The sequence below is a fragment of the Sander vitreus genome, chromosome 16, assembly GCF_031162955.1.
Source record: "Sander vitreus isolate 19-12246 chromosome 16, sanVit1, whole genome shotgun sequence".
Classification (NCBI taxonomy): domain Eukaryota; kingdom Metazoa; phylum Chordata; class Actinopteri; order Perciformes; family Percidae; genus Sander; species Sander vitreus.
The window spans coordinates 14,084,994-14,112,505 of record NC_135870.1 but is presented as its reverse complement, the minus strand read 5'-3'; the positions used below and the strand labels follow the sequence as shown (position 1 = coordinate 14,112,505).

General features: G+C 39.9%; 2 protein-coding genes across 3 annotated transcripts; one reads left to right on the top strand and one right to left on the bottom strand.

The window, feature by feature from the left end:
- Nucleotides 1–838: 838 nt before the first annotated feature.
- LOC144531153 (nipped-B-like protein B) lies at nt 839–21,938 on the bottom strand. Its single transcript, XM_078271127.1, is given in 48 exon segments — nt 839–1,913; nt 2,382–2,570; nt 2,659–2,833; nt 2,944–3,266; nt 3,268–3,321; nt 3,459–3,605; nt 3,722–3,922; nt 4,307–4,414; nt 4,577–4,767; nt 4,906–5,079; nt 5,212–5,302; nt 5,397–5,551; nt 5,915–6,008; nt 6,142–6,282; nt 6,767–6,903; nt 7,013–7,121; nt 7,249–7,302; nt 7,401–7,499; nt 7,594–7,728; nt 8,109–8,255; nt 8,548–8,646; nt 8,738–8,840; nt 8,941–9,155; nt 9,411–9,497; nt 9,593–9,736; nt 9,849–9,981; nt 10,111–10,193; nt 10,293–10,422; nt 10,537–10,637; nt 10,789–10,869; nt 10,974–11,125; nt 11,369–11,588; nt 11,720–11,806; nt 11,918–12,018; nt 12,127–12,216; nt 12,311–12,382; nt 12,727–12,873; nt 13,141–13,257; nt 13,494–15,044; nt 15,147–15,671; nt 15,800–15,890; nt 15,983–16,101; nt 16,871–17,013; nt 17,099–17,207; nt 18,988–19,088; nt 19,580–19,745; nt 20,602–20,750; nt 21,832–21,938. Coding segments are annotated over 47 exon segments (8,109 nt in total). The 5' UTR covers nt 20,666–20,750; nt 21,832–21,938; the 3' UTR covers nt 839–1,559.
- A 21-nt stretch (nt 21,939–21,959) lies between these two features.
- mlana (melan-A) lies at nt 21,960–27,501 on the top strand. Of its 2 annotated transcripts, none has more exons than XM_078271130.1 (5): nt 21,960–22,030; nt 25,721–25,813; nt 26,001–26,097; nt 26,389–26,496; nt 27,253–27,501. In XM_078271130.1, the coding sequence occupies exons 1-5, from the start codon at nt 21,960–21,962 to the stop codon at nt 27,319–27,321; spliced, it is 438 nt and encodes a 145-aa protein (XP_078127256.1). In that variant the 3' UTR covers nt 27,322–27,501. The 2 variants fall into 2 exon arrangements, with proteins under 2 accessions (XP_078127256.1, XP_078127255.1); XM_078271129.1 differs by lacking the exon at nt 21,960–22,030 and adding an exon at nt 22,044–24,515.
- The last annotated feature ends 11 nt before the right edge of the window (nt 27,502–27,512 follow it).

The window sequence follows — 27,512 nt, the reverse complement described above, 5'->3', positions numbered from 1 at the left end:
TTCCTAAAAATAGAGCCAGTTGGTTTTTATCATTTCAGCAGCAAAAATACAAAAAATATAATTCCCCTAACAAGACATATATGTACCACCTATGGTATTTTTTACTCTTTGTTGTACGGTACTGTTAAATGGTCTGTATTTATAGCACTTTTCTACCTTACCGGACAAAGAGCTTCACATTGCTTCTCATTCACCACACACACACATTCATACAATTGTGGATGGTGTAAATGTGCATGTTTTGTTTTGAGATCCCTTTTTATGTTTATGTTACTGTTAAAAATATCTGTATTATACGATACATACAATCAACCACTAGTTATAACAATTGTTCAAAATGAATCTTGATCAACTTGATTTCATATAGGAACCGTTAGTACAAGACATGTGGTGCTTGCAACTTTAACAGTATGTATTTAGATCTATCATTCTCTACCAAAATGCAGAAGATCTTAAAGTGAAAAGAGAAATTGTGCACAGTACATCAACCACTAGTGTGGGGCAAGGTCCGAGAGTTACCTGCCAGCTGGTGTTAGATGTGCACATCCTCACGGTCATAATCACAATGGCAAGATGATCTTTTGGGTTTATCTGTTATGGCAAAACTTTGCCCCGTGAGTAGAGACTTAAGTAACCAGTCAAGAAGTCAATAAACCTGTTTGCCATCCAGTTAGAACTGAAAATAAAAAAATTAAAAATCGTATGATTTGCTTCACTCCCCCTGATCACTGTCACACAGGTGAGGGAATCACAGTACAGCCACACACAAAAAATAAGCCTGATGACTTTGAAAATGATACAATAAATATTCTGATGAGGGGAAAAAAGCAAAAACAAGTAACAAAGACATAAGAAAAATTTATTGCAGTATTTGTTCCACCAGAAGAGCGAGGGATCACTTTTTTTCTTGCTGTGTTCTACAGTATAACATCAAAATCTATATTAAAAACAATATAACTTCCCCTGCATATAGGCACAGATACTGCACTGCTCTTGACATAAATAAATGATATCAAAGATACTCCATTACACAGTGTGGGTAAACAACAAAATGTTCAAAGCAAGGAAAAAAATAAAAATAAAAGAAAGATAAAAGTTGTTGGAGCTTCATTGTTGACCTGGAGCTCAGGTCAACAATGAATAGCGAATAAATCCATCTGGTGTTAGTTTAAACTCCAAAAACACTTTATTAAGAACATCATCAATACACTAATTTCCAACATTCAGTTTTTTTTGTTTTTTTTTACAGAATTATGTTCAGATATAAACATGTGTTTAGTTAAACTATGATACAGTGGGAGTAAAAATCAAACAACGAAGTTGCTGCACAACAGCGAAGGAACTCCCACACAATGTTTTTCTAAACATTTCCTTCTTATGTTTTTCTTGTGTTTAACTTAAACATGTCTGTATTAAAACAGATCAGTGTTCACAATACTTTTCCTCCATCTGGTCCTTAAAACTAAAGAGGTTTCATTTTCTCTCAATAACATATTGGAGCCACATAGATTTGGGCTGTGAGGGGTGTCTGTCTGAGTAATTTCAGTTGATTCATTCTTTTAGTCCCCGTCCTTGGCAGCGTATAGCGCCCGTAACGTCTGTGCCACTTTGTTTGTCAGCTTGTGTCCACTTGTCAAAGATATTTTCTTGTAAATAATGTCTGACTCCTTGATAGTGTCAACCCAAGGCACCTTTTTGCGACCGTCCCGTTTCTTTACCTCAGCCCAGGGCCCAGAATAAGATCCAGTCATCCAGTGTATACTGTAGCCAGTTTTGATCCTCTGGATGACCCTGGCAATCTGTGGTCTGTCTTTGTATTTGGGACAGCAGATGGCAATGACGTCCATGGCCTTTACTCTCTCATTCAGGTGACCTGTATCCTCTGCCGACTCCTTGCCTTTCCTTGGTTTTCGCTGTGGATAGAAGGAGCAGAGTGTTTTCCGACATGAACAAACCCTTCTTGCACAGGAAGCATTACACAGAAATCTTACAGACATTTGCCATGTTGGGATAATGTGTGAACAGCAGCTGCAGTAGAAATGCCAGCAGAGTTGATCTGCTCTCTGCAACAATGAGGAGAAACATAAAATCCATAAACACTGTTATGATGTTTGTGAAGGTGATAGGCATTAGAAAGTCATATCGACATTCTGTTAAGGTATACAGAATATATATTTTAAAACGGAGTATAACATTTTCTCTTCTCTTTCTTATTAACCCGCATCCCCCCTTCTGTTGTGTACCTTAAATGGGATGTGATATCCACGTGACCTCACTAATGCCCAGAGTTAACAGTTTATATGCAGAAATAGTTTGATTACAGGTGAGTTAACATGGCAATCCTATGGGTAATCTTGACTCTAAAGTTTTAAAATTCCTACCGAAGGGGGCTCTTCATCCTCACTCTCCTCCTCGTCTGTCTCCACTGGAGCAGTGTGATTATTGTGGTTGTGGTTCAACGATTTTGGGACCTTCAGCAGTGAAGTAATGGCTTTGTTTCTGGCATTAGCACTTGCTTCACCCTCCTCGTCCTCTTCGTCACGATCCAAGTGCTCCATCAGAACCTTGAACTAAGAGATAAAAGCAGACATATTCCTCATATTCCTGAGACTGAAAAAAATACATACATAAACTCGTAACATAGTGCTGAATGCTTACATCCAAATACTGTTTCACAATGTTCCTCTTGGTGTCGTGGCTGAGATCAGTGTTGGCGAGGTCACTCTTCAGGTAATTCAGTGTCTGTCGAGGGTTGAAGTGCACCTTAGATTTCCTGTTAACTGCCTTGTCGTATACTTTGGCAGACTCCGTCGGGGAATATTTCTGGATTTTGCTGTGACGCAAAGAAAAAAAGTTTGCTTGAGTTTGTGTCATGCAAACGACTGCACTACTAAGAAAGAGTTGATCAAAGATTTATTGACTGGCATTTTTGCTGTGGCCTACCTGTCTGAGAAGCCATACAGATTCTTCAGATGTTGTTTTAGCACAAGCAGCAGCAGAATGCCCTGTGAAGAACTGGCAAAGTCCAGCAGAGGAATGGAGTTTTCGGGTAGACGGTCCATCACTGCATCCTCATCTTCCATGTCACCGTCAGAATCACAAGCCGCAGGTTTTTTTCGCCTGTGGACCACCTCATCATCCTCATCGTCCTCATCACTGCTGCTGGATGAGCTACTGCTCTGCTCATCGTCCTCGTCTTCATCATCCTCATCAGAGCTGTGTTTTCTCCTCTGAAGCTTCTTCTTCTTCTTCTTCTTCTTCTTTTTTCTTCTTTTTTGTCTCCATCTTCTTTTCCTGCTGTACAGGCTCTTTCCGTAAAGACTGCACAGAGAACAAAACCTCTCAAACACAGACCAAATATACAGCGGATATATTACACAAGATTGGATTTTCATCCCATGATGAACAAAACAACTAAAAGTTATAAGTCATATACAAATTTTAACAAAGTTTCTCACCTCCTTGAAAGACTGGAGCAGATTGCTACCAGAGACAGACAAAGTAATATCTATATGGTGCATGATGAAAAGAGGCTCCTCCTGGGTCTGGTAGGGGAAGCAGGCCAAGTTGTCTGCTATGAACAACAGCATGTTCACCTCAGTTTTCTGCAGGGGACAACATGTACAACTTCATGACCAGCATTGAAGCTTGGATAGTGGCTGGTTGGAGACACACACACGCCTACACATCTACACACAGAGAAGGAGAAAGGTGAACTTACGGAGCTGTCATCAAACAGGTTGAGCAGGGAAATGAGGAAAGCCCGTCTGTGTTGTCGGTTCCCTCGGACCAAAGTGTAGAGATGAGAGCAGAGAGCAGAGTCTGAGTCATCGTGACGAAAACCTCGAATCACTGCGCCTTTGGGTCCATTTATGGCCTGTTGCACCTGATAAGACATCTTCAACCCTGCTACGGCCTTCATCTGTGAATTCAAAGAGAGATACAACTTAGTATGTATGTAGATAAAATGATGATGGTTGTAAATCCTTCCCATAAATATGATTTTTGTGAAGCCTGTATTTATTTTTTTTAATCAGACTACAAGTCTAGGATCAGTTGAACTTCAAACACAGTACAGTACAATATGAGATGTTATATATGTTTTTTTATTTATATAATGACATAACAGAAACATATATAAAGAAATACCTATATATGCTTCTGTAACATTAAGTAACAGCATTTAAAGTGTTGTGAAGCGTTAACTGTACCATAACCGCCATAATAAAATATACACACGACTGCCCATAGACGCTGTTAAAGCAAACCGTCAATATACACTTTCATAAACCAGCAAGCCACTCACATGGATGAAGCCTGAGTATTTCTTGTCAATCTCCGCCAGCTGTTGATCGGCCTTGTTCTTCATGGTTGGCTCAGGGTCTGTTCCCATGGCAATCAAGTAGGGCACACACTAAGAAAAAAACAAACAATTGCTCCAAATCTGTGAACAGCTCATGATGCATTCAAGACAGCAGAGAATGTTGCAACTAAGAGATAAAAGAAAATCACACACAGATCTTGCTTGTAAGAGGTACTTTATATATCTTAGTCTTGGGTGAGACTGTGAACATACCTGTACAGGATGCACGAGGCCCTGGCTGAGAGTCAGTGTAATGACATTCAGGGCAAAGTGCCGAGCAGTGGACTGTGAGTGGAAGAAAGACTCCAGCACCTGCTTCAGGTAAATCTGCATTATGGAGCTGCTCATGCCTGATGAGATATCCCCCATTTCTTTCAGATCCTCCTGCTTGGATTGGTTCTTCCCTGAACAAAAAAAAAAAAAAAAACATCAGCTGAATCGTTCTAAGGATGTTCTACATGATAAACAATGTAGATTAACAATGCTGAACATACAGATCTAATCTTAGTCACCTAAGTATAAAATGGATTTGTTAAACTTACATTCGCGATCGGCCTCCTGCATTCGAGAGTCCTCCTCTTGCAGGTAAGTCTGCAGGTTCTTTAGCACCTGGATCTTCAGACTGACTGAACTGTTTTCATCTGACAGGGTGTTGTTATACAGAACCTTCACATCCTGCACAAACATGAGCTCTGGGTGCATGATGAACTGGAAGCCTGGAGACAAATGAAAATGATTAGAATCAATTTGGAAAAACTTAAGCCAAGGACAAAAAAAGAAAACAAGACATTCCAGTATAAAATACAGTAATTGCATCTTATGTTAGTCTGACATGAGGTTCAACATACCTAGACCTATGATGGCCTTGATCTGGACCTCTTCATCGTTATGAGTGGTGAAGTACAACAGAAGCTCCAACACCTTGTCTTTGATGACAATCTAAGAGACACAGTGGAAGATAGTGAGTCAGTCATCAAAACAGGTTCAACAGTTAGTCCTGCTCACATTGTTTAAGCAGATTGCTGGTGTTTACCTTGTTAGAACCCTTAAACTCCTCTTGGTCAAAATCAAAGTGCCGACAGAGAGCCCCCACAGTGAAGAGTGAGCGCAGGAGAGTAGGTTTGTTAGTAACCAGAGTGGAGCTGTTGGGGTCCTCTTGGTGCTGTGTCTTCAGTTTTGCCAGAGCTCCTATAGAACAATACATGTTGGCAGTGAAAACTAACTTTGTTCTTCTACAGTGAACTAACAAAGAATGTGGACAATAAAACACTATCTGGTGTGTGTTCAATGCAATTCTTTATTTGGATGTGAGTATAATGCGGTTACATGAGCATAATGTAACCTTTCATTTGAAGGTAAATGAACAGGTTAATAATTACAAGCCCCATCGACATGTTATTAAAATGTTGGGGCATTTTAGATGATCTTTCCAGATTTTCCATATCAAGGTTTTTTTATTATATATATAACACTTTTTTTTATATAACCATTTTTAATATAAAATTTATGTTTATATTAAAAATGTATGTATATACAGTGCATAAGCCTTACCATAGTAGCGATTGAAACAAGCCCAGACAAACTTGTAGTTGTGCGTGACCTTGTTGACAACAGCACCAAGACAGCTTACGCAGTGCTGTACAACCTGGGAAGCAGACACAAAAAATTACATCATGTTCAAATAAAATCTGTGTGCTCAGAGGAGTAGTTTTACATTCACGTTGTTCATGTTTTTTAAGAGCTATCTGTGAAAGCTGTGAGCTGTAAATGACACTGACCGTCATGCCATATTTGATGATGAGCTTCATCAGGTCTTCTTCTATGGTAGTGAGGAAAGTCTCACTTGGGTGCTCCATCAGAGGCACGACCAGCTCCAGGATCTTTGCCACGTTACATATCACCATGAAGTCATTCTGAGTCTGAAATGTTGATACAGAGACAGCTGCTCGGTCCAAAGCGGAGGTGGAAAATAACTTACGTATAACGACTAATTGCTTTATTAATTGAAATCCTCCTTTTAGCTCCTGAATGTGTGTGTTTTACTATCATCTGATTGTAACTGTAATACTGTATGATTGATCCTACTGATTTGTTTCATCAGAACTTTTGAGCTTAATTGTGCCATGTCCAGCACTTGCATGAGCGATGGGATGCCCTTATTAATCAAATGTGTCCCAGTGAGCTCTGATAAACCTCCACACGTTTTTGATCTTAACATGTCACACAAGTAGGCACTACTCGCAAAAGAGACAAGTGTGGGTTGATTTCATTTAGCTGCCACTAGATGGCTCTACAGCACAACATAAAAGTTGGTGTTATTCATTTCTGTCCTGTAGGCAACAGACTCAACAAACAATTTCTGATACAAGTAAAACATAATAGACAAAATGACGTTGCACTTACATTGCACTTGGTGGTCAAGTAGGGCTGCATAGTCATGGCATGTTTGACCATTAACTGTGCTCTGATCTTGCTGAACAGGTAGAGAGTGGTGATGCATGCTACCAGACGACCTGAGTTATCCCCTTTGTCCTCACAGTCTGAAACGTTAAAGCAGAAAACACTGACAGTTGTCGCAGCACAGTAATGTTTAACACAATAACAACGCAATACGAATTTTGTAAGCAAACAACACATTTTTTTTATTACCTGCAAGAGACTCCTCATATTTCAGTATGTGTTCCACTAGATTGTCCACCAACTGAACACAGGCCTTCTTGGCAGGTTTGTACGAAGCTTGCTCTTCTGACTTCAGTAGCTAAACAGATGTCGTGCAGAAGTTAGATAAGATGCCCGACAACATATGCACATACCAGCTTAGCTATCATAAAGACCCACAAGATGATGTTGAGCTATCAAACAGCCATACAAGTTAAACAACTCACATTTTGGAGAAGCTGCTCAAACCAGTCATAGCCTGTGTCTTTACATGCCAACACCTGGGATGAAATCAAAACATGACATGAGTCAGATTACACCAAAATATTTCTTATTTGGATGATGAACTTTTTTTGTCACAAGCCTAGGTAGTACGCACCACATCTGTGATGTTCAGGATCTTCCGGGTCATGGCATTTTTGTCATGACTGGGTGTGGGGGTGAACCATATTTTCTGGAATGTCTCGTTCACTAGTTTCTGCAGGGTAAAACATATTTATGTATATAAGCTGTATATCAAAAACTAAAAACTAACACTTGTAAGCAGCACTCACAGAACAATAAACACAAACCTTGATCCCCTCTTCATCGTTCACCCTTCGGATCATCCTGACACACATCTCGGTGACCTTGTGGAAGTCTGGCTGCTCCAGGCAAATATCCCTCAAGATCTTTATGACCCTCTTCCTTACACTAATACCTGTGTCCTGTGGAAAGACAAAATGGGTAGCTCAATATAGCTTATAGCTCAATACATTACTCAATTGTACTTTTAACTGCCAAATGGTTGCAGTTCTTCATTTGATCTTTAGGTGGCAGTGTGGGAAAAAGATGATTTAACCTCAGCTGAACTTTTGCACTTTAAATCAACTTTTTTGTCAGTTTGCTAAAGTCAACTTCCACTTGAGTCTGTCTTATGATACATGTTGCCTATTCCTTTCCACAAACCCCTAAAAGGGCACGTGATGTGGCCAAATCAATTTAAACTTTACCACCTGGTAAAAAATTGTTACATTTCTGTATGGTACAGAAGCTCATAGTAAGGTTTTAAATAAAGGTGAAGAGGGAAGCTTTCTTTTTTTTTTACCAATATCCTTTCAATGAGCATGTCATAGTACTGCTCAATGAGCTCTGGTCGACTTAGCACGAAACGGCCAAGTAGCTCCACGGCTGCCTCTCGCACACTGGTGGAGTTGTCCATGAGGCGACAGTGAACTCCGCGCTGCATATCCAACTGCAAAGCAAATAAGGGAGATTAGTCAAGCACAGATAAACATTACTAAATCTTATGGCTGCAAGTGTGACTGTGGTAAACTGGCATAATTGCCTGGTAATGCCACAACATCACCCTAACGCTCTACACGCTATAACAGAATGTCCTGTTAGGACAGATAAAAACATCATTTGTTTTACAAAGAAATTATGTTTTTATCGGTTAAAGAAAATAAACAAAAAAAACATTAAGTGCTACTGCCATCAATCCAGTGGTCTGAGCGATGTGTAGCAGCCAATACAGGATGACTTACCCGTGCCAGAATACTTGGATCCACAGCTACTACCTCAGACAGACACTTCATGGCTTTAGTTCTGACTGCGATGGCGCTCTCACCCAGCACTCTCAGAATCTATACAAGAGAAACAGTAAGAGAAAAAAAGTTTGTGACAGCCAGCACAATACAATCTCTCACTGACGGTCATTTGAATTAATCCTCTTACCTGTGATAAATAAATATCAAAGCTCTGTGCAAACGGCCTCATGGAGGCCAGATATCTGACAATCAGACATGAGTCCTCATAGTCCACTGTGTTAGAGTTTATCCTGAAAGAAAAGTCCAGAGGACCGTTTAATACCAGGATTGGTGAAAAAGTCAAACAGTGTAACTAATTGGTGCAGTGATCCAGAGTGAAGTAGTATTTACCCCAAAGAACTGAAATGTGACGGGGACGTCTTCATGACCTTGCGGAGGAATTTCTTTCGTGTCTCAGCCCTCTGCATAATCTCCTCAGTTGAGTCAATGTCCATGGAATGATGTCGACCTTTCAAGTCCTCATCGTCATTTTGAGACTTCATCGCTTTCTCTGCCTCACTTATAGTGTCCCTGAACCACTGGGCAATATAAAACTTCCTGGAAAACTATATGAAACAAATGCATACATATGTAATGAAAAACGGTGAACATTTAAGGCACACTATAGAGTTGAATACCAATTTGACACCAAGGAACCATGGAATACAGCTGTGTCAAGCTATTTGACAGTTTCAAGTAACAGGAGTACAAGGGGTGCATATTACTGAATGTATACACTGAGCATCCAGTCCTTAGGGAATCATCAATGTGACCATAATGATTTATGTAAATACACAGCTATACGAAAATTAAACACTCACTACTAGAGATGGATCTGTCTCAATGTTCTCATTTAGGAAGTCCAGCAAGGCCTTCTGGAGTTGCTGGATCTCATCACTACCTTCAGTCTGTAAGATCAATAAGCCAGGAGCATCTCAAAAGCAGTTCAACACTATCTGTTAATTTGCATCTGTTAAAATATGTCAGTAATTATCTAGTCTACCTCTTTGAGGATGCGGTCAATAGCCTTTTGGTCCATTTTGCTAGTGACAGCGTCTTTACGCAGGCGAGAAGCGACAGTGCCGAGGTAGTCCAGCGATGCCACCCTGAGCGCCATTTCTGTTTGCTTGTTACTGAACTGGTGCACCTGGAGCACAAGAAGGGGAGAGGGAAGTGTCACAACGAAAACAAACATCAGCAGCTGTTTCTGCTGGACAGATGATGGGTGATGACACTTTGGAGTGAGGGATGCTACTCACCAACAGCCGGCCCAGTAAACTGAGCAGCAGTTCCGCTGCAGGCCACTCAGGCCTGTTGACTGTAGACAGCAGGTCATGAACAAACTTCTCAAACAGGGGCCTGTAGTCCTCCTCTCCCTGCTTACTGCCACACCTGAAACGTACAGAATACAATCATACATCACAATAATTGTATTATAATATGTGTTTGAACAACAGAAGAAAGTGTAAGGACACTCAGTCTTAATGTCCCCCTTTAATAGTCTTCAGATCAATGACTTACTTTTTGAGAAACACTGACAGGAAGTTCTGAGCTGTCCTCATGGCAGTTTCATAAGTGTTTGTGATAAAGACATCTTTATCCACCTAGAAAAGTAAAAAGTACCCAATATGTAAAACAATCTCTGAATCAAAACACCTTATTAGATAAATATGGTTTATATCAGTTCAATCCTTGGTAGTAACCTTCTTATTATGTTCATCCTCTGCATCCCTCTCTGAGGGAAGTTGAACCACACACTGGATGAGCTGAAGAACAAGTGCTGTGACCATCTGGATATACAACGGCTCTCCATCCGAATCAGTGCTGTTTAGCCTGGGGGATTATGAGACATAAGTATCGTTAGGTTTACTGAGAAGAGGACTTCAATGATCAATTTCTTAATTCATGCAATTTTATTGAGCAAATTTTAACTTAAGATGTAGTTACCTGAAGTTCCTTAAGCTGCGTTTACTAGTGGGCAGTCTAGCCAGGGAGGTGAAGATCTCTTCAAGAATGAGCTGCCTGTGCTTCTCGTAACGAGAGAACACCTGCGGAAGAGTACAATTTAAAGACCTTAATCTAAACATAACAAGATGTTGTACAGGAGCATGTTATTGGAAAAAAAAATATATATATCTGAAGCAATAGCAAAATTCACTGCTAAAATAATCTGAAAATTGCATGCCATGGCAGACTTACTGCTGTCACTAGTGTGATCGCACATAACTGCAGTTCACTGACATTCTCCACGAAAAAAGGTGTAATACCCAGGGTGGACACCTAAAAGTCAGGCACAAAAGCAGTCAGGTATGTTAGAGCTCAAGAGTCAAAGGTTAAATGGGGTCATGAATTTGAAGGACGTCAGACCAGATGAAGAGTCTCACCTGGAGAATAGTGGTGTCAGTTAGCAGCTGGATCTCCAGGAGCTCTGAGATGTTGCTGACAATATCACACACTTTGTTGTAGAGCATGACTACCACCTTCTGTTTGTGGGTGGAAGTCTTTGCTCTCTTGGACTTTGAAGTATGCATGCCACCTTAGGTGAGGAAGATAAAGGGAAAATAAGAGTTGAATAAAAGATAAGTAAACCACTTTAAACATCAGCAGCAAATTACCAACGGCAATTTTTAACAAAGGTGTTCCCCCATTTAGAGCTATGTTTTAAATAGGTGCAAAGATAATCAACATGGATCGGCCTAATCAGCTTGCTAATTTGCAAACTTTGCACACAAAATATTTTGTAGAACAACTTAGAAGAACAGAAGAAAACTGTGCTGACCCACTCTGTAGACCGGGTCATAGTGAGGGTACAAAGAGTTTTGTAGATGGAACTTGGTGTACTGCAACACCCTCTCAATCACATCTTCTATATAAACAGCCTTGGGCATGCGTGGAGATGTCATGATGTTGAGTGCAGTCAGACAGGCATCAGCAGACTTAGCCACCCGCTCCATGATAAGGTCACGCCACAACCGCTCCTCATCCATGGAATCATTATCCTACATATTTCAAACACAATTAGTAACAAAAAAAACAAAGGACAAAACTTGCTGGAAAGCACGAACCGAAAATCAGGTAAGAAAAATAACATCACTTCCGCTGCTAAAACAATATCCAACTGGCAACTTACGTGATTCATTAGTGTGGAAAGTTTGACGCTGTCCTGAATGTTCTTCTCCAGGATATTCAACATTTTCACCAGTTTATTAGACGGAAACTATGGGTATAACAAAGGATTTATTAATTTCCCAACGATGCAGCTGTGAATTGAAAGTCTTTACAACAGCTAAATATCAACCTGAGTGTAACCATGTGACAGTGCACAAACCTTGTGAAAGATGCCCATAGCTTTGATCTTAGCAGAATCACTGCCTAGCTCGCTCAACTGGTGTTTTCCAAGTAAGAGCTCTTCAGGTATCTCATCCTCATCTGTTTGAGGGCACAAAAAATATATACCGGTAGTAAACATTTTTAAACACACATTGTTAATCAGCAAATGTCATGAACTTTGGAAACTGTGCGGCACTTGATGTTTACCTGTGGCAGTGAGGTCCACGTCCTCAAGGCTCTCAATAATGCTGTCCATGCTGGCCGTAAATCTCTTAAATGTGGAGGAATCCATCTTTTCTGTTTAACAAATGCAAACAAATTGATTCATACAAATATTTAGTTTTAAAATGCATTCATGTTTTTAAAATAACTCAAAGTGGTAACACAATACCCTCGGTTGTCAGCTTGGAATCATACGCTTTCCTGTTTTTCTGTTTCTCCTTTTTCTTCGATTTTCTGGCAGCTGAACAAAAACATTAGTCAAATCCTTCACAGCAGCAACTCACCCTAAAGCAGTGAATATTTAATAGGGAAAGACTTGGGTGTAGTAATCCAACTATCCAGGGAATAGGTCTGGCTGATCACTGGTTTCAAGTGGCAATAATTTGAATGACAGCCGTCAGAAACAGGAATCAAAATTTGCATTCTCTGATACAATGATCATTTTGGTGTTTATTGTCTTAAGTTTATTATGGAGATAAAATAGTTTAGAGACAAATAAAAACACTCTCTAGGTTGTCTACAACATTTATTTATACATTTTCTTTTGCCTATGCCCACTGGCAAGCCTATGCAAAAAAGACGTACCATCACTCAGGCTTGGTGGGGGACAGCTTTCATCCGAATCACTTGGTTCACGGTGACGGCTACCGGACCCCCGTTGATCACCAGAACCCCTCCTCTCTTCCGGCTTCCATGCCTTGTCGTGATGTTTCTTGTACCTTTTCTTTGCAGCTGTAACAATAACAGAGAAATTATAATTCAGAAAATATCAAGTTCTTTAAGCTTTTAGCACCACGTATTGCTGTAATAAATAAATCAAATGTAATAACTATAATATAAAGTATTTCGAGGTACATATTGTTTAATCTTCAGGATTGCTGCATGGTAAAACAATATTCGGTCAAAAGTGGCGACAGCACAGTGCTTTTGACAGATTTTCTATTAGTCTGATGTGTTTCACAAATATATATATTTTTTTTTAAAGGGTTTAATACTGACACTCATTGTCAGAGCCATCATCATCGTTCTCATCATCTTCATCCACCTCAGTGTATTTGGATTTCTTACTGATCATGCTGTGCTTTCGTTTGTGTGTCTTCTCACAAAAAACCATCTCTGTAAGCACAAGAGGTAAGTTAGTTTTCAGCACAGAATAATCTATACTTCAAAAGAAATACAATCAGTAACTCATTAATACACAGCTATTTTTGGGGATTAATGACTGCTAATTAATGATTCCGGAAACAGTGGTTTAAAGTAAATCAACAATCCGAAAGCTGGGCACAGTCACATTGCACATATCCATCCCCTACAGTTTTGCGTACATATTTAATAAACAAAGTAAATCATACCTCTCCCTGATTTGTCAAAGAAGTTCTTGGATCTGGAGCGGGGTGCATTCCTGCTTTCCTTAATGATCCTTTTTACCTCATCAATACTGAGTTTGTTGAGCACAACAACAGGTTTAGCTCCTTTGTTTAAGTTATCTACCAATGACACTCTCTCCAGCCTGACCAGGGGAATGCTCCAGCCCTCTATCAATTGGCCTGGAAGTTGGGGATCTTTATCTTTTTTATCTCGTTTCAATTTAGGAATCACAAAGTTCTTCAGACTTCCTGACTTGCCACCCAGCAGGTACGAGGGGAACTCACTAAGATTTGTCTCCAAAGACTGCGGTTTGTTTCCAGCTGGGCAGCTGATACTGCCATCCCCACTTTTCCTCTCTTTCTTATTTTGGGAGTTTTGAAGGCTGGAACTGTCTGTCCTCTGTCGACCATTGAGGTCAGTGGATTTTCTGCTTCCGTCTTGCTTCACTCTAGGGCTGTCAGGTTTAGTATGCCGGTCAGGAGAGTGTCTGTTGCAGTTTTCCCTAAACATCTTGTGCTTCCTTTCCCTTTCCTTATCCCTATCTTTATCCTTATCCCTTTCTCTGTCCTTATCCCTATCTTTATCTCTATTTCTGTCCTTGTCCCTATTTCTATCTTTTTCTTTATCTCTGTCCTTATCCCTATCTCTATCTTTTTCTTTATCTCTGTCCTTATCCCTATCTCTATCTTTTTCTTTGTCTCTGTCCTTATCCCTATCTCTATCTTTTTCTTTATCTCTGTCCTTATCCCTATCTCTATCTTTTTCTTTATCTCTGTCCTTATCCCTATCTCTATCTTTTTCTTTATCTCTGTCCTTATCCCTATCTCTATCTTTTTCTTTATCTCTGTCCTTATCCCTATCTTTTTCTTTATCTCTGTCCTTAACCCTTTCTCTATCTTTGTCCTTAGCCCTATCTCTATCCCTGACTTTGTCTTCTCCATGTTTGGAGTTACGCTCCGCCTTGCTCATGGTTTTTGGAGTCTCAGACTGGCTGACATTCAATCGGTGACTGTTGTGGTTCTTTTCCTCTTTGTGGCTCAAGTCTGAATGCTTGTCATGTTTCTGACGAGGTGCGTCTGGTCGTCTGTCAACTGAGTGTCCCTTGCCACTGACAGTTTTGCTGTCATGTCTGTGTTTGGATTCACGTCGACTCTCCTGCTTCTGTTTGGGGGTTTCTGGTTGCCCATCTGAGCCAGACTTCCTGGGGCTGTCAGCATGCTGATTGATGATCGCAGGTCTGTTTTCAACAACTTTATCTACCTTTCCATCAGTTTTTGACTTTAGTTGCCGTAGGTGGTCCTCACACAACTTCTGTGCTTCCAGGACCACTACAGGCTGTCCTATAATTCTGCCAGCTTGCTGCAGATCAATACTGACCATCAAAGCAGGCCGACTGGCACCGTTACTTGTGGCATTCGTCTTCCTGGGTGTCAACTTGCTGTCAGTGTTGCCCCCTTGTACAGTAGGCCCGTCACTTGACTCAGCTCCGGATTCCTGAGGATACGAGTCTTGCTTCCGTTTCTTCAGTGGCTTATCTGCAATAAAGAAAAATGTAGCTTAGATCTACTACGAACACAAATAAATCTAGCCATGACTAAAATGCAAGAAGGCACAGGGCAAAGGCGGACACACCATACCTTTATCCTGGACTTCTTTAGACCACCGTTCTCTCTCACTGGCTGACTCACGCTCTATTCTTTCAATCTCTGCAAGTGTGTCTATCTCAGCATCATCAAACACAACCCCACTGATGACTCCAGACTCCTTAGTATTTGGCCGAACAGGAACCTGCTGACAGTTTGCCTGCTCCACAGCACCAATTGCGTGTGATAAGTCCTGGACAGTCCTTGACAATTGATTACTATTATTCATCAAATCAGTTTCATGGTCTGAGTCGACACGTGGCCTAAGAGGAAGTTCTGCAGATTGATCCATGTCTGAAAACTTCACTCGGGACAGTTTTAAAGTCAGCCTGGCGGACTCTTTTGATGGAGAACTGACAATGTCATACGAGGCATTTGTGTCCAACTGCTCAGTTTCTTCTTTACTCCTTTCTTTCTGCCTCTTTTTGCGGTCGGCAGAGGTGAGTAGCCGGTCAGGTGCTGCACCTGGCGGCACATCAAGGGAAGGGGACTGCATGATAAGGGGAGGCCTGGACCCTGCTGAAACACAAATAAATTCAAGGAAAAATCAGCACACACTATACATCTTTGCAAAGAATGAGTTGTACAGTGATGCATTATTGTTGATCCACAAAATGAAGAATTGACTTGTTGCTAAGGCAGCATACTTTTTGCAGTCTCTTCACTCCCAGCAGGGGAACACACAGACTGTGGTGATTTTACTGGAAAAGTGGAAACCCTCATGGAGGGGTTATTCTCCTGTTGGAACACAAAACATTTATCATCCCTTTAAACAGTCTGCATCTGCCAGTTCAAGATCCAGTTCAAGATATCTTGATTCTCTGCATTACCTCACTTCCCAGTCTGTGAGCCATGTTGATGTAGTCTTCATCTGAGCCTAGTCTCGCATTGTGATTAGATGAAGTACTTGATAGCTGACCAGAGACCTTGTTGTCATGGATGTTTCTAACTAAAACAGAGAGCGAAATAAAATATCCAGTTAAATAATTTGTGATGTGCAATGCCTCCCGTCTCCCTGAGAGAAAGATGCCTTCTTTTTCACCTTTAGAGACAGCTGTAGTTTTACCATCTTACAGTAAGAAAGGGTCAGCTTATCAACTGACTCCACATAAGCGTGTATAAAACTTAGTGATGTTAAAGGATTAGTTAAGCATTTGGCTTGTGGCCTGCTAGTTCTGAAACACTCATTTAAAAGAAAAAAGTAATTGTGGAGCGCCTTGGTAGCCAATGGTTAGAGCACATGCCACATAACGACAACGTCCCAACTTCGATCTTGGCCTTGGGACCTTTGAGGGACCTCTCTCTCCCACATTTCTACACTGTCCTCTGTCAAATAAAGGTAAACATGCCAAAGATATAATCTTAAAAAGAATAATTGTTTTCTTCCAAAGACTAGTGGGAGGAACTTAAGGATAAGGCGTATCCCCCATGTTAGGGAACAATGTGTGATCCCCACCTCAGAGCCACACTTTGAATATGTACTATAAGGTATCTGTCTCTTGTGAACGGCTTTCTGATCATCAATCATTACAAGGTAGTTTCCCTGCTGAATATTGTCCAGCTTGGCTTCTTTTAAAAAGTACAAATGCACAGAAAAGGAAGATTCAACAACTCTTCTATGATATTCATTAAAATCAAACCTTTGCTATTTGCTGTTCATCGCAGAGGTGTGACAGGCAGCTAATGACACATTTTTTTTGACCTGACTTTGTACTTACCTTGCTGTGTCTGTTGGTGTTGAGAATAACTAGGTGGATTGTACTGCATGTAGTCTGCAGGACTCTGAGGAGTATAGGGACTGGGTATAGGGCTGTTCTGTACAAACCGAGCACCTGATCCAGACTGTGGGGATGTAAAGCATCTGTGAAGGAGTAAGAAGTAGTCTTAGTAAAAATACAGATACTTCTGAGTCCTCATCATCTGACTGTATGCTGGCACTGCCTTACCCAGGGGGGCTTTGGGGGACAGTGGTTTGCTGATAGTTTGATCCTGGACTCCCATGAACCTGATTCTGAGACACCTTGTACTGTTGCATCATTGGCTGTTGCATTACACCTAAGATAAAAGAATAAAAAAAATCTATCATTTAGGTCATACAAACAAGGAGCTGAACATACACAATTCCGCAGCAACAAAACTCGGCTATGTATCTCAGGAATGGAAACTTAGTGACATAGGGTTACATATCTGATAAGTAATACTTTCAGTGATATATACACTGTAATGGTAGTGGTGGTATATTGTATACTTTTTATTCTGAAAATAAAAGGTATTACCACAAAAATGATTTGGAGTTCAGGGTGATGAAGGAGGAGGTTATAGCTTCAGGAGAAGGTGCAGGTTTATGTGGATCCTGTCTGGTGACAAGTACACATCGAGCACATCTTTGGCGCAGCATTTCCCCGAATCAGAAGTTTCTACTGCTGGCTAAAATGCCACAAAAATTATTAAGAGCAACACGTTTTGCTCAGTGCTTAAACAGGCTCATGTATGATTGTTGCATAAATAATCCTTGATTAAATAATCTTTGATCATATATTTTAATGGGTTGAGTGTGCGGTCACTAAAAAGGCTTGTGGTTAATTATTTATTTTGTCTGGTGTTTCTAATCTTCTTGCAGTTGCCAGCACCTCTAGCTCTACAATACACACTGCGGTTCTTTCTTTTTTTTCTCTTTTGCACAAATAACGATTTAGTATGAAAGTGTATGCAAACTATGTACTTATAATTGCCTGTAATTGCAGTCTAGTGCAGCTGCTCATAAAACTAGAAGGCTTTTCTGAACAAAGGTTAAAAGACAAATATGCAACTGTTCATGGCAATTAGCGATATCACTTATGATAGCAAAACAAACACAGCTAAGACTTTAAGAGCTGTGTATGAGTTTCATGTGAAAATATATTTTTAAATATGTTTTCTGTTGGTAAAGTCACAACAAGCTGTTTTTACCATAATATGTAGAACTGTACAATAAGCTTTATTCCAACCCATGGAGACTTTCCATTGGAGAACAATAGAAGATTTGATCTCTGTGTGTTCAGTGAAGACACATATTTTAAGGGTTGGTTTCTTCCTCCTCCCCAATAAGATGGAGGTGAATGGAATTCTATTTTGGTGTTTGGGAAATGACATTTAAAAAATTCAACATTGAGGCGCCCCCGGGGTTTAGGAGTAACGTTAAGCTTAAGATGCCGACTATGAACCACAGCGTCCCCGGTTTGAGTCGGGCTGGGGACCTTTGTTCCATCTCTCTCCCCTGTTATCTCTCTACTGGTGCTGTCTAATAAAGGCATACAATGCCCAAAACCCCTTTTTTTTTTTTAACCAAGAGCAATGTGTCTTTCCACAAACAATGTCCAAGTTACGCTGGATAATCCACAAACTGCATTGTGAACAGTCAACTCTTTAGAAGCCAAAAAATTCACTTTGTGAATTGTGACAGCAGAAAAAATACAGGTGGAACTAATAACAGCAATGATGGCCAGGTTCCAGTCATTACTGCAATGCAATACAAAAATAATAATGCTGTGATGGTATTAGTTACACATGTGTTTACAGGTTGAAAGGTCTGCTGTGAAAAAGGTTTATTCAACTTAAGTTTCACTCTACGTTTTTCCTGCTACAATGGCTCTGCCCCCAGTTAGGGAACCACCATTGTAGTAAAACTAGGCACCAGTAGCGCATCTGATCCAGGAAATGTTTAGGTGAATAACTAGTTACAGTGAAAACCAAGAGTACAGCCAGGGAAAGAGCATGCATTTGGCTCAACGGAAGAGTCAACCGCAGCTCATTGCCTCCTCCTTACCACCCCAAACCTTGTACTGGGTTGGCATACTTTTGTCCCTGAAGATTTTGGGGTTCCTGGACAGCAACGTTTGTAGAAGCATTGGCATGTCACCCTCAGGTTCATCATTTCCCAAGTTGTCCTTCAACTCTCTGGAAAGCAAAGAAAAGTATAGTCCACAGTCATATTGCAGCCAAACACTGCCCACTGGACCTAAATCCAGTTTTGACTAATGCATTCTGATTCCTACCAGTCTCAATTACCATCTTCAGTGCAGTTTAGACTAGCCCTTCATGATTCTGAGAACCCAGAACATGAGCTGAACTATCTGGTAAAGCAGTGGCAGTAATGTGATCATAGAAATTAAAACATCAATGCCTGAATTCACTGTTAAAGTAAACAGTGAAACAACGCTTTGTAAAGCATTTACTATTTTACATTTAGTACTATATTGACAACAACAAAAGTTGACTTAACAATGATTTCTTCCCCAATTAAAAACTAATTTTAGAGTTAGCACACGTTTACAAACCTAATGTACAGTAGTAGTAGTAGTAGTAGTAGTAGTATAAACTACTGGCAAGCTTCCCTCTATTAAATTTCAATTCTCGAAAGATGTGAAATATCGGTGAGTGTTACTTACATGTGTTCAGTAGAGACCTGGTTAAGGCTATGTGCCAGCTGAGTTACCAGATTCTCGTCCCGACACACCAACAGGCTGCTGACCTCTTCGGAGATCCTTCCATTGTAGAGCAGACTCTTAGCAGTGGTGGCAGGGAGAGGAGAAGGCAATGGCAGCTGGTTCAATACTAAAAGGATGATGGATGGACGAAAAAAAGAAAGGAAGCAGGATAGGGAAAACATATTTAAAAAAACACTTGTGGAAAAAGATTTGTATGTAAAAATATTTCTGCATGAAAGGATTTAAAATTTGAAAACATCCAACTGGCCCACTCTATTTGAAAGTAATACCAAATGTCAATGCTACAATCTGATTATTTATTTTTTTAGACAATGTACACTTTGGATGTGTTAACTTCAGCTTGTTATATTTTACGTGTACATTTTTGGGTAAACATTACAACATTTCTAATTAGAATAAACATTTTGAAGGCCTCAGAATACATGCCAAACGTATACATGATTTAAAAAAATAAATAAAAAAAAGCTTTTATAATATAATAAACATTCTGTCTATCTTTTTTTTATCAAAAGGCCTTAAAAATATTGTAACATAAGAGTGAAGAAAGGCCCACTGACCTCTACGTTCATCAAGTTACCAAGTTACATTTTTACAATCTAATGCAATGAGATACAATAGTTCTGCAATAAATCATATCTTTGTGAAATGTATAATGTTTCATTGTTTTAACAGATATTCATTTTTTCTTTCATCAAAACTGGTTTGGGGTATATGAGCCTACCACTTCCCATCTTCAGGAACATAAGTCACTTCACTTCTGTCTGCGCTGAAATCCCCAGTAGTGAGAAGCATCACAATTACGAGTATTTAGCTTATTGTATATTTATACTAGACGCACTAAAACACTACACATAGTATAACATTTTGGCAGTGAGGTATTCTTTAACCTTGCCACATCTTGGTTTGAGTGTTAGTGTTTAGGCTGTATGACAAGCGTTAGAGAGAGATGATGTTGCACTTACAGTCTGTCAGGCTAGCAATTCCAGCAAGAGTAGTGATGGGAACATGAGGCATATCACCATTCATGCTGAAGATGAGGTCAAGAGGTCGTGTCAATGCACAGGCTGCTCAATATCATCAATCTCTTTATATTCCTCACATCTCCAAAATACTGCAAAGACAAAAAAGTGGTAACATACACTTTTACAGAATGTACACTGTCAACAAGGTATGGCTGCCATTACATGCAGCACTGTTCATTAGGATTATGAGTATTAAGAAATAGCCAAAGATTTTCCCATATAACTACAGTGTGCTTTTTCTGGGATGAGGATTTAAACATGTGTCAGCTCATGAGTATGCATTATTACACTGCCAACATAACTGCACCTCTGACTAGACAATTTATATCGGCCTTATAGCAAGCCTGGGCATGTCTTTACAAGTTATTGATTTGTAGCAGCTTCTGATGCCCAAACCATCTTGTTGCCTGGTTCCTTTTCCTCTTTACACCTCTATAGACACAGAGCTCCAGCTCAGGGTATGCATTTTTTTGGCTGGGATATTTCAACCTGCTCAAGAGCATGTAATTGCTGCAGAAACATACAATCAACGATATTAGCTCTCTTACTAATGCAGTATGTCGTGCATTGCAAGTTGACTCGAGTGGTGACAAACCTAGCTTGCTATCTGATAACATTAATAATGATTAAAAAAAAAGTTATAACGATTCTGTCTCTCTCTCTGTGCATCTCTAACGTTACGCATCGCCACACGTATTTGAGAGGTTTATATTCATTGTCGTAGCTGATACCTAACGTTACTAGCAAAAGGCAAGTCAGAAACCTTGTAGTTAGATCTCAAATTATTTCTTTTGTTATAGTGTCAGTTAAGGTTTCCGGGGATGTCCAAACACATAACAGCGAAATTACGTTAGCTTATCTTAACACCAGATGTGACTGTATTATTACTCATGTATTACTAGCTTGGCGTTGTATAATGTTACATTTGCTAAGAAGACTAGCAGCATAGCAACGTATGTTAAAGTGACTAAAATCAACTCGGGGTTAGCCGGCTAGCAACAACTGGAGGTGTAACGTTAGTTAGCTAACGTATGCTAACTGGCAAGGCGCTGTAACTTGCCTAAGCTAGCATCACCGGGAGTGCATCAAAACCAGTTAGCATACTAGCTAGTATCGCTCTTTTTTATCGTACAGGTCGTGTATGGATTTAGATTTTCACCTCACACTTACTATGGCCTTCGTCGACGTATCTCTAGCTCACAAACCTCGGACCTCGGACTTGCCTTAGGAAGCGTAACCCCGACCCAACGCCAAGGAGGCAGCTGGGGTACAAAGCAAAGACCCCATCACAAATCAGAATGATTCTGATCCCGTTTACGGTTCCCAACGGCTGCCCTATGTGTCTGACAAACCGGAAACACTCAGGAAGGTAAACGACTTGTCCGATTAGAGGTTGTTATTGTTGAATCTGGCTTATTTACCTCTGCTCTGGATGTGATGTGATGAGAAAGAGAAGTGGTTCTGGTGGAGGAGGAGCAGGAGGGGGAGGAGCAGGAGTAGGATGGCAGCTGGAGCTGGAGAAGAGTATCGAGCTCCCTCTCCGTCCCACTGTTCAAACAGCTCCTGTGAGTCGGGAGGACTGAGGGGGGTTTCTTCTTTCTCACGGTGAACATTCACTGGGTAACGTTAGGGAGGAGAGCAACCTGCCTTATCAGGCGACAATGTTATCAGACTGTGGAGGTTATGTTTGCGGGTAACGTTACCGGTTAATTTTCTAGAGTGAAAACAATCGAGGAACAGAGTAAAAGAGGGATCCACATTGTCTGTCTATTTCTCTCCCCCCCCCCACCCCCCTATCTCTCTCTCCCTTTCAAAATGCCGACCGGAACAACCGGGAAAGGGAATAACTCGCTAAACCGGTGAGGAGCCAGGCCTATTAGCGTTAACGTTTATGACCATTGGTAAGCCTCTGCAACCTCTTGGGATCATTGAATGTTACTTCGGTGGTACATCTTTTTTTTCTTCTTTTTTTTTTACATGAAAATAATGAAATCTTGTAATGATAAAATAGTCTTCTTCATGTTTAGCATAATAATGACTGTGGTGTTTACAAAACCCCACATAGACCTACACAAACTTAATTTGTTCTCGCCACTTTTTAAATTGGTCTTGTCAGAGGCGGTTTAGAGAATCTTTGGTCAGCTGAAAGGTGACGTATGTAGACTGTCATCACAATCAACACAGAACAATCGGCCAAACAGCTGACTGCTTCACATAAAAAAACATACCCAGCATTACTCAAAGCTGTCTCCTCCTCTTATGTTTTCTTTTCACATGCTCCAAACTATTCAGGAATGTAGAGGTGTAGAAACACGAAGGCCAATTGAAAATATTCACTTATTCGAAGTATCTAAAAGATTAACAAGCTCAACATGAAGACCTACTGGGTAAGGCACTGAAGTAGGCCTACAGTTTGAGACAAATCAATACTGACTCAATTTCATAAACAGGCGTTGGTCTCCCTCTTGTGGAGAAACATTAAAATAGTTTTGCAGACTAAAGCAAAGTTTGCCTATCTTCCAGACTGGATGCCTCCTTGTTCAGCTTACCCTTTTTCAGACTGTGCAACATGAGTCAAAGGATGACTTTATTATCCAGGAGCAAAGGAAGTATGAGACTGTGAATCCTATCTGAAACAAACAAAAAGATGCCTTCAGGATGTTCTATGCTACAGCAATACAGTTTACTGAGGAAATAAAAGTCATCTGGATATCCTTTCCTCTTTTGAAATGGAGTGGCAGACTTCATTATTTTTGCACCAATCACAGTTAAGCACTTTTTACTCCATATCAACTTGACACTTCAAAGATTGAATGAGTAGAAAGGAGACCATTCTGAGCCTCCATCTCTCCTAAAAGGTTGACCTTACTTTTTGGAGATTTAAATGCCACCAAACTGCTCGATATATGGATATGCAACAGCAACTGCCTTGAGCAACAGCATTGTTTACGAGAGTGTGGTGACAGAAATTTTCATTTTTTTGAATCATGATCTGGTTTTATATCACACACTATTACAAGTTGTCTCAGTTATAAAATGCCAGTAGACTGAGGGCTTGGCAGACGGTCTAGGCAATAACCACTCATTTCTTTAATATTTATCTTTTGAAGGTGAATTAATAATTTGTCTCCAAGTGAAATATTATGAAGATAACATGTTTCAGCAGTAGTCTAGTATTTCCCACTGAGAGTACAATTATTTTAGAAGGACAACATGATCTATTGCTTAGTGTTGTGTTTCACTCATGTTTGGAAAGTATTTTGTTTTTTGTTCTTGTTTGCAGACAAAAGATGATAGCCTATCACTTTGATATCTTTCTTTCTCTTATGTCTTTCATAAGAGAATAGCTTACATTTTTTTAAGTGTGCAGTATGCCCATATTACCAAATAGTATTTTATGGTATTTGTCTATATTTTGTGATACAATCTTCATTTTCATATCAACATCAACATCAAGCTACTGAATTTGGCGTTCAGGATTCTTTACCTCACCCCCCTTATTTCTATTATTTACTGGGCCTATAATTTTACTGTAGCTCTTGGATGAGGATATTTGTGAATAACAATACCACACACACAAATGAAAAACAAGCAGCTGACGCCTGTAGTTTCACGAGTTGATAATAATGTTGCGTTCAGGGCTGCGGGGTTTCACGGCAATTACTCTGCTTCAATGGGTTAAGCCATGAGCCTCTAACCCGTGACGGTCATGAGGGGTTTCTGCCCCTCTCTGCTCTCCGGCATACTGAGGGAAGATATTTGAGGAGTGTAACACAGAGCTTCAAGGACCACGTCTGTCTGAGAAGGAATCCCAACCAGAGGAACTGCTCTCTGCCATCTAATTATCCAATTTGGTAAGATGATGGTGTGTTGTTTTTTTTCTAGCAGATGTAACCCTATTATAGGCTGTAGAATATTTTGTATTGTGCAGAGTTAACTTTAATGAATATTACTGTCAGCTGAAGTCCAAATTGTTATTACTTGATCAGACAGGACAAATAGATTCGATGATGCAGTAGACTGACTGGCATGGCATCAATTCATACTTTACATCTACTGCTACAACAGGTGATGCTGTCCAATTACTTTTTCTTTAATTTCCCCAGTGTGGGATCAATTAAGTCTATCTTACCTTACAACCTGTTGATTCGTACTCAATTTAATTTACACTGCCCGGATGTAACACATTTTATGCAACCTAAGTTTAGTTGAAAATTAAACTTTTTCTAAATATAATACACATTTTCGTTATTCACTAACAAATGTGTAGGCTATATGGAGGCCCATTCTCATATTTGTCAAGCATTGGTCAGCCAGTTATAAGACTAGTCTTTAGTGCCTATTGGCACTGGGCTAGAGCGCATCAGTTAACACTAGGAGAGAGAGAGTGGATGAAAATGCAACAGGACACGCGTATGCCTCTGTGAGGGCAGTAATCCATGAAGTAGTCCATTTTATTTCAGTAAACAGAACAAATTGAACTTTATCTGAATGTTCAAATGTATAGTATAGTATGTAAAAAAATAAAAATAAAGTCTTAGTATAGTATGTCGAAAAAAGTGATAAAAAGTCATAATATAGAAGGCCTATGTCAAAAAATGATAAAAAAAAACTCAGTATAGTATGTCGAAAAAGGTCTTTGTATAGTATGTCGAAAAAAGGTCTTTGTATAGTATGTCGAAAAAAGTCATATTATAGTATGTCAAGTAATCAAGTGAAACACAGAAACTATTCTGTTATTATTACAAAAATAAAAAGAGTTATATTCTAAAGGGCAACAAATCAATTAAACAGTGCACAGCTTCATGGTGGTGTGTGCCTGGACTATGTACATGCATCCTGGTGTGTGAATGTCATATTTAATGTTCAATACAACAGATTGGTTTGACACCTGATATGATACTCTAATTATTATTGAGGCCATTCTTTAACCTTATTTACTTGATGTTAGGGGAATATGATTTGATGCGCTGAAAGACATATGGTCTTATAAAACTGCTCACTGTGTTACTACAATGTACTTGTTCAGTTTAACAGTGAATTTTCTGTTCACTTTCAGCTTGATGCCGCGTAATTGTACAAACGGGATGCCTCGTGGAGAATTCAACATTTATTTTGCCAGCAGCAGACGAGGATACGTCAGAGCTGAGGAGTATGTGTATCTATTTTATTTTGAAAATTAGGGATCAATGGCTTGGTTCTACCATAGCTTTTTATATTCTTATCTTCCTTATATGAATCTATTGTAGCTATATTGTGGTATACCATAAAACTGTTATGCCAAAATAATATAAGATAAACTAAAAATCTCTCTCTGTGAATTGTGTTGTGAACCACAGGGCAGTGGGTATAGTTCTGCTGGTGGTCATCCTGGCAGCTCTCCTCATCCTGGGATGCTGGTACTTCAAGAAGAGGAGTGGCTACAAAATAATCAGGGTGAGACCATCATACTCCTTTAATGAGGCATAGCCTTGACGCTTAATTTAAAACAATTGATCTGTCATTCTAACTGGTAAAAATACATATTTAATGTTTCTGCAAACCTCCATACATGCTATAAAGTGATTTCCATTGACAGAATATGGTATATCAATGTGAAAATGCTGTCTTAATCTGATTTACAACCTCTTTCAAATATATTTTTCTTTTTGTATATCGTTTCACTCTGCTGTTCTCTATTTCCCCCCAATATATCACCCTAAACTCATTTTTTTACAACTCCTGCAGAGCCCTAGATCGGGGTCACCAGGTCACACAGGAGGCCAGTACTCAGAGGCAGGACCTTCCGCAGATAACAAGATGGCTATAACTGACTTCGGCAGCTTTCGACCTCCGGTGAGGGACAAGAAGTTACCCCATGACTGACTTTACTGGCCCTCTATTATATCTCCCTGTCCCTAAGTCAAGTATTTTTCATGTCAGGAAAAATATTAACAGTCAAAAACAGAAAGTACATTCTTTTGCCTACTTAAAGTGTAGCTCTCATTTTTTAAATATCACCAATCAACAGAACTAGTGGGTAGACTTAAACTCTGTACAGTACAGAGGGTACTTGTTCAGTACAAAGCCTCAGGGCCCTGAACACAGTGTAGAGCCTGTGAAGCTGATGCAATGAATGCCTGAAGGGGAGATTATTGTGTCACCAGACTAGGAGACACAATAATCAGACTAGGCATTATGTTTCATTCCCAAGGGAGGTATGTGTATCCATGTGTGCAGGAAATGTGAAGGGAGGATCAGATCAGCACCCTCATATGTGAGATGAAGTTGCAAAAGCACAATGTCCTTCAACAATTCCCATCCTTTATTACTGCAGCAGTTACCAGAGTTCTAAGAGAGAAAAGTATTTTAATCTTGCTGGACCCACTGTGGAGTCCATCAATACAAAGACCAAGATTGTTTAAACCCACAGAGAGTCCCTCAAGTTTCCAAAAATGATGCTGAATGTAATGTGTACATTTGAATAATATAGTCATAATAGAAGGCAACATCATTTTGAGTATTCAGTACTGTATGTGACCCTATCAGTGTGGGAAATTCTCAAAATGTTAAGCCGTTTCACATGGATGAATTTGTTTCTCTTTTCTCCAGGTTCCAAATGCTCCTCCAGCCTATGAAAAGATTTCCTTAGGGCCGCTGCCTCCGCCCTATTCCCCCTAAAGCACTTCTGTAGTAGATGGACAGATGTCTGAAGACAAAAGGAAGACACTGGAGAACAACCTCTAAACTTCTAATGTCACTGTCAATATGGTTCCTTAGGTTTCGTAGCTAAATAAACCAATAAGTAAAACTATTCTATCCCTCACTTTGTAAAATGATTCACATTAACGAACACAATGTATATACTGTGG

What these genes read in the sequence shown, in the direction of transcription:
- mlana (XM_078271130.1), top strand. Translation starts at nt 21,960, where the DNA reads ATGATTCTGATCCCGTTTACGGTTCCCAACGGCTGCCCTATGTGTCTG. An exon ending in GTGGCTACAAAATAATCAGG is followed by an intron (nt 26,098 to 26,388) that starts GTGAGACCATCA and finishes CAACTCCTGCAG; the next exon opens with AGCCCTAGATCGGGGTCACC. An exon ending in TCGGCAGCTTTCGACCTCCG is followed by an intron (nt 26,497 to 27,252) that starts GTGAGGGACAAG and finishes TCTTTTCTCCAG; the next exon opens with GTTCCAAATGCTCCTCCAGC.